The sequence below is a fragment of the Uloborus diversus genome, chromosome 1 (assembly GCF_026930045.1).
Source record: "Uloborus diversus isolate 005 chromosome 1, Udiv.v.3.1, whole genome shotgun sequence".
In the NCBI taxonomy this organism is placed as follows: domain Eukaryota; kingdom Metazoa; phylum Arthropoda; class Arachnida; order Araneae; family Uloboridae; genus Uloborus; species Uloborus diversus.
This window is the reverse complement of record NC_072731.1, coordinates 230,692,073-230,698,072: the sequence shown is the minus strand read 5'-3', so window position 1 is coordinate 230,698,072 and position 6,000 is coordinate 230,692,073. Positions and strand designations below refer to the sequence as shown.

The 6,000-nt window shown below is 32.2% G+C and overlaps 1 protein-coding gene across 1 annotated transcript in view; it reads left to right on the top strand.

Annotated features, from left to right (window-relative positions):
* Positions 1-786: 786 nt before the first annotated feature.
* The window catches only part of LOC129225758 (tyrosine--tRNA ligase, mitochondrial-like), a 33,638-nt gene continuing 28,424 nt past the window's right edge, over positions 787-6,000 (top strand). The window contains exons 1-2 of the mRNA XM_054860262.1: positions 787-828; positions 2,050-2,160. Coding sequence (XP_054716237.1) covers position 2,160 — 1 coding nt within the window. The 5' untranslated portion in view covers positions 787-828; positions 2,050-2,159. The remainder of the gene's footprint in view (positions 829-2,049; positions 2,161-6,000) is intronic.

The following is a 6,000-nucleotide window of genomic DNA, read 5'->3' as shown; positions in this document are numbered from 1 at the left end:
AAATTACAGGCATCTGATACCACCAAATATTATACACGGTTTGAGGTTCATCCACTACTACGTAAACGAACTCTCTTGTGTTTATGCACTAAAATAAAGAATATTTTTCAAGAAATGCAACGTAAAAAAATGGGGGTAAACTCAGGTTTTATCATTATCAAATATTGACTTGCTTTTTAAATGGATGTGTTGTATTTTCTGCTAAATAATCATTAACAAGGACTAATCAATCTTGAATTTGAATGTGATGGAGGAACAGAGAATGGACAAAATAATTTTAGTAATTAATGGGGTTTTTTCTTATAAAATACGGCAAATGCACAGCGTTCTCTCTATAAAAATATTTAGTTAATCTGTGAAAAATAAATGTTCAGATTTAAGAGTAACAGGGCCCGAGTAAAACATTGGGAGGCCCTAGGCCAAGCAGTTCTTCTGACCCCCTGTAGTCAAACCATAATTTTAGTCATCGGTAAAAGCAATTTGGGGGCCCGGGGCCCCTAAAAAATGGGGGCACTAGGCCACGACCTAGTTGGCCAATCTGTAATCGGATCCTGTCTGTTTAAGGGATAGAAACGCCAAAACATTAGTTAAATTTAAATTTTCCGTTCAAGCTTCTCTGCTCATTTCTAGTTTTTCAACCAAACATTTTTTTCTCCCCTTTCGCTATTTATAAATTTGATTTGAAACCTCGAATGTCTTATGATAGTAATAATTATTTTAAAAACTCTTCGTTTGCTGTTTGTTATCTACAACTTTAAAGTTAAGCTGTGTTTACCTTTTTGTAATGGCGGCTCCTACGTTATTTAAATGTTCCCGTTTGAACTTAAGGTAGGAGATGTTGTAACTAATGTTTGCTTTCTTTGTAAAATCCTATTTTAAACTTTATGAAAATGCCTTACTTTGTTCTTGTATGCCCTTCTTTTATATTTTTGAAGGCAAAAATATTATCTAAAGTATTTACAATAACTCTGGAATACTATAGTACGTGCTTTTAAACTTTTACATGACATTATAGAGTCCTTAATTGGTCTCGTTTAAACCGTATATCACACCACCAGCATTTCTTCCAAAAAAATACTGCAAAAGAAAAACAAACACTATTGTTACTATCAGTTTAAACAGGTATCAGAGGGGTAGCAAGAAATTCATCAAGGGGATTGTCCAGATTAAAGTAACCACAAGGGCGGATCTAGAAATTGTTCAAGGAGGGGGCGGTTGATTTTTCAATTTACCTCTTACTACATATCTCATTCACACATGCTTAAGGGGAAAGCTGGTATGCTTCCACATTTTTATCTAACGCAACTAAAATTTAGAGATTTATCCAACTCTTCACTGTATGAATCCCTTGAATTTGGTGCAAAAAAACTTTATTTTGTACTACTTTTTTTGCAAAATTTTTCATTTCAGATTGTCCATTTTTGTTTGAAGTTCAAAGGTTGAGGGTCCTAAATATCCCTCTTCATTTTAAAAATGTGTTATTTTTGAAAATAGTAAGTATAAGTGTTAGAAATAAATTTTTCGAAAATAATGAAAAATAAAATGTTATCAATGAATTTCAGTTTGGATTACATCATGTTTTGTACTCGCATATATGAGAATGGTCCAATTTTCTGTAAATATGGAAAAACACAAAAGTTTGTTTTATAAGGATTTTTGTTTGTCATTATTATATATATTTTTTCTGAATAAATTTTTTTTTCATCGAATTTTTATAGGATGTTACACACTTGATATTTTTAAATTAGCTTGGATTTTCACCAGCCTCCTCATTTAAGGCGATAAATTGCCCTTCTCCAGCTTTATAGAATTTAAGATAAAGATAGACAAAATATTCAGTTATCATATGCTAACCAATATTCAATTATCTAGCCAAACTCTTATTCCTTGCAGCAGCAGTTTATAAAAGTGAAAATTCTTGATCAAATCGGGAGTAAAATTTTCAAACTTATCACAATCCTGCTTTAAAAGTAATGTTTTATGATGCTGTTATCTTTACTGAATTTTTTACAAGAATGTATTTTTAATTATAATTTTATTTTTGTGCAGGCTTCTGGTGTTGAAATCACTGAAATATGTCTATTCTCGCCACAGTTCATCAGAATTACTTCATAAGCTGCTAAGAAGAGGACTTATTAAGGAACTATTTCCTGCAGATCAGTAAATATAGTTCTCATTATTTGCAATGTGCTTGCAAATTTCTGTTTCTCCTCCCTTTTTTTTTTAGAATATGTAGTTTATTTGGTTGGAGAGTACAGTTGAAAAGGATTTTTTACACTTAGCAGTTGGGCATGCTTACTTATATGCCTTTAAAAAAAGAAATAGGAAATACAGCAAGTTCCCCGCTTAGCCTGCAAGGCCTCTATTTTTGCAGTCGTTATTCCTAGATGCATATTTCTATTTGCAAAAATGGTCAAAATGTGGCATAAAGTTAAGGTGTTGAAAGTTTGAAGCCATAAAGAAAATAACTGAAAAATACGAATTCTAACTTTTTACATGGTTTCTGGGTCCCCTAACTTATGCTTAGGGAAAGTATTTCATTTAAAAAATACTTTTGACTTAAAATATTAGAAACATTTTTGAAAAAAACTCAAGGAGATATTCCAGTTTATAATTGTAAGGGACCATACAAAGATGGTATTGGAACTTATTGTAATTCCAAAAGAATGGCAGGTTGTCAAATTAGAAAATCAAAGTATTTATTTTTTTTCATTGCTATTCAAAACTAAATGCAAATAATATGCTATGATATTTAAAAACACACTGCAAAGTTCATACACTTTGAAAAAATGCTCTTTTGAACCCCTGTTAGCTGCTATATTTCCTTCAAAAAATTTTTATTGACTGCCAGTGTACAGTGGTGTAAGTTACAAAACACTGTGTTTCATATCTCGTGAGTATTGATCGGGCTAATGTCAACAGGGGTCCTGGCCAGAGGATATTTGGGTCCATTAGCGGACCCTTCATAAAAATCCGATCAACCAAAACGGACCTTTCACAAAATCCCGATCAAACAAAACGAACCCTTCACAAAATTCTGATAAACAAGATCGGATTGGTCATAAGTTGTTTATTGAAAGAGCAAATCTGAAAGCAAAATAACGCATATTTCTGTATATAAACCGATAATTTTTGGAACCTTTTTTTAAGTCAAATTAGAGGGATCAGCTTCTACAAAATCGGCTAATTTTGAAAAAAAAAAAAAAAATCGGCACTCTTGGGAAGCTCCTGCAAGCGATGAGTAATTGCTACTGCCAAATAAATATAATGGTTGTTTGTTTTATCACAGCTAATTAGCAGCGGTGTTGTAAACTTTTCTGAAAAGGCATTGGTAAGCACTTTTCTCCACTCATGATTTAATAAACAATATATATCTGCAAAATGAACTTAGAACTGCAAAGGGATAGTAAGGATGAGGAAAAAATATGATCGCTTCAGATAGGGTTACCAACTTCAAAATTATCACCACTTAGCGTCTGGCGTTGAACCTTTATAATGACTTGATTAGAAAAGAGCCAGCTTGTCAATATTTGCATTTTTAGGGTTTTTTAGGGTGCGGTGCGATGTTTAATTGTTATTCTGGGAGAAAATTATATGGGTTTTGATTTTTCGATGCTAACACAAGTATGATTAACTTTAAATAAACTCTTTTAATTACCGTTTTTTTTTTTTAGATGTCTACATTTTGAAAAATGCAGTGTTTTAACATCCGATATGAGAATCATATTTTGTTCTTTTTTCAAGCTAACTTCGCTTTATTAGGATTCAAATAAATGAAAAGTCTCTTTATTTCTGTTAGAACTCTCATTTCAAGTTTTTAAAGCAAAATTCCATTTTCTGTTATGAGTCACAAATTAAAATGCTGAATAGATGGTTTATTTTATTTTATTTTTTGGGTCAACTGTGTCCACAGATATTAATGATATGTTTATCATAGGACTGTAAAATGCAATTTTAAAATAATTTCATTAAAAAATATTTCTTTTACAAGCCGTTTTTATACTTTTGATGTCTTCACTTTGAGAATTGCGATCTCTTTGCATCTGCTATGGGAATCCGATTTTTCGAATTTTTGATGATTATTACGCTTTGTTAAGAGGTAAACAATTGAAATATCTTTTTATTTTTTTTAAAATCATGGAATTTATAAGTTTTAAACGAAATTCTGTGCTTTTTAAGAGTGTCTTGGGTCAAAAAGTTGAATGCTGAACCCTATTCTGAATTTTATTTTATTTATTTATATTTTTGTTATAATTATTTTAAGTACTGTACAGAAATATATCTAGTATAATTTAACATAATGTAGAAAAGTAGATAAATAATGATACTTGAAAGAGCGATGCCCCCCCCCCCCACCAAATATCAAAATATCAGAAAAAAATCCAGAATGATTTTCTCGATGTAGAAGAGGAAAACGTTCAACTTTAAGAGTTTAATTGATGCAGTTTGTGCCATCTATAAATTCTAAAATTTCGTTTTAACAAAAAAAAAAATTTTTTTTTTTTTTGGCAAAATGTTTTGATTTTTCACAAAATTAATTCATTTTTCACAAAATTGTTTGATTTTTCACAAAAAACGGACCCTGTGAAAAATCCTGGACAGACCCCTTTTCAAACTTTATGACTTGAATTGTTTTTTCATGCCTTTGATTTCCTTAAATGCAACATATAGGATTTTAAGACCATACCGTTGCCTCAGAGCAACAGTAAGATATCTAATCCTAGAAATAACACTAAGATATCTTACTGTTGCTCTGAAGCGACCAGAGGCGTGCGCACGGGCGTCACCAGGGGTACCGCGGTACCCCGATTAGTTCAAAAAAAATGAGATTAAAGCACCATAATGTAAGGCTGTAATGTGGTTCTGTGCAAGCGACTGAAATGAGACTTAGGTGACTGCGGATAACTGGGGAGGCAGCTTTTTCTAACCAGCTTCTGCATATCACGCACCAAGCTTTCATCGTTTCTTCTTGTACACGTATTTCATTTATGTTATAATATTCTTAAAAAATCATTAAAGTAATTAACTTAAAACTCATAATATTTTTGCGAAATAATCTTGGCTAATTACGACCTCTTTTCCTGTTGCACCCCCTTGGCAAGGGCGACTCCTGTACGGTGTGGCCCTTGCCAAGGGTAAAAGGTACCTCATAAGTCTAAAATGTTAAAAGTATTTTTACTGAGACCGCAAACGCTCGTATTTCAAACAAATAAAAATATCAGGCTGGAAACTGAAAATTTCATCATTTAAAACCAAAGCACTCAAATGGGGAAAAGAAAAAAAAAATAAGGAAGAGCTCTCTACAATATTTTTATCAACAATTAAAACAAAAAAGAAGACAGGGACATGGCAAAGAAAGGGAAGGGATGGAAGGCCCTGAAACTTATCACTTCATTTTACATTATAAAGGTAGCCTAGAAGATCGTTCCTGAAACTTTGATTTTGAAGGAATTCCGGGGGAGAGTTACCAAGCCCCATCTTTTTCACTATCTTCTTTAGAGATGGCTTACAATAGTATATTTAAGATATCAATTCCGAAAAGTTTCAAGATAAGTGCTCCTACTAAAATCCCCGAGAAAAAGCTCTACTCGAATCCGCGAGAAACGCACCCTATTCATCATTTATGATTGTCTTCTAAAATTTTGTTTAAGACCTCAATTTGTAAAATTTTCCAGGGATCCCTAAACCACTTCTCAACTCAATATCATCAAAGATCTTCTAAAATTTCTATTTTAGAACTTCACTTTCGAAAAATTTGATAACATCATCAAAGATCATCTACAATTACAGTTCTGGAACTTCAATCTCGGAAAATTTCAAGGGAGTGTCCGTGAATTTTTCTGCCCACTGACATTACCAAAGATCCCCTAAAAACTGCATTTTAAAAGCTAACTTTGAAATTTTTCTGAGAGAGAGTTCCTCTCTCGCCATAATATCATTGAAGATCGTCTTAAACTTTGTTTCAAAATCTTCCATCAATTTCGTGTCCCAATTTTCCTG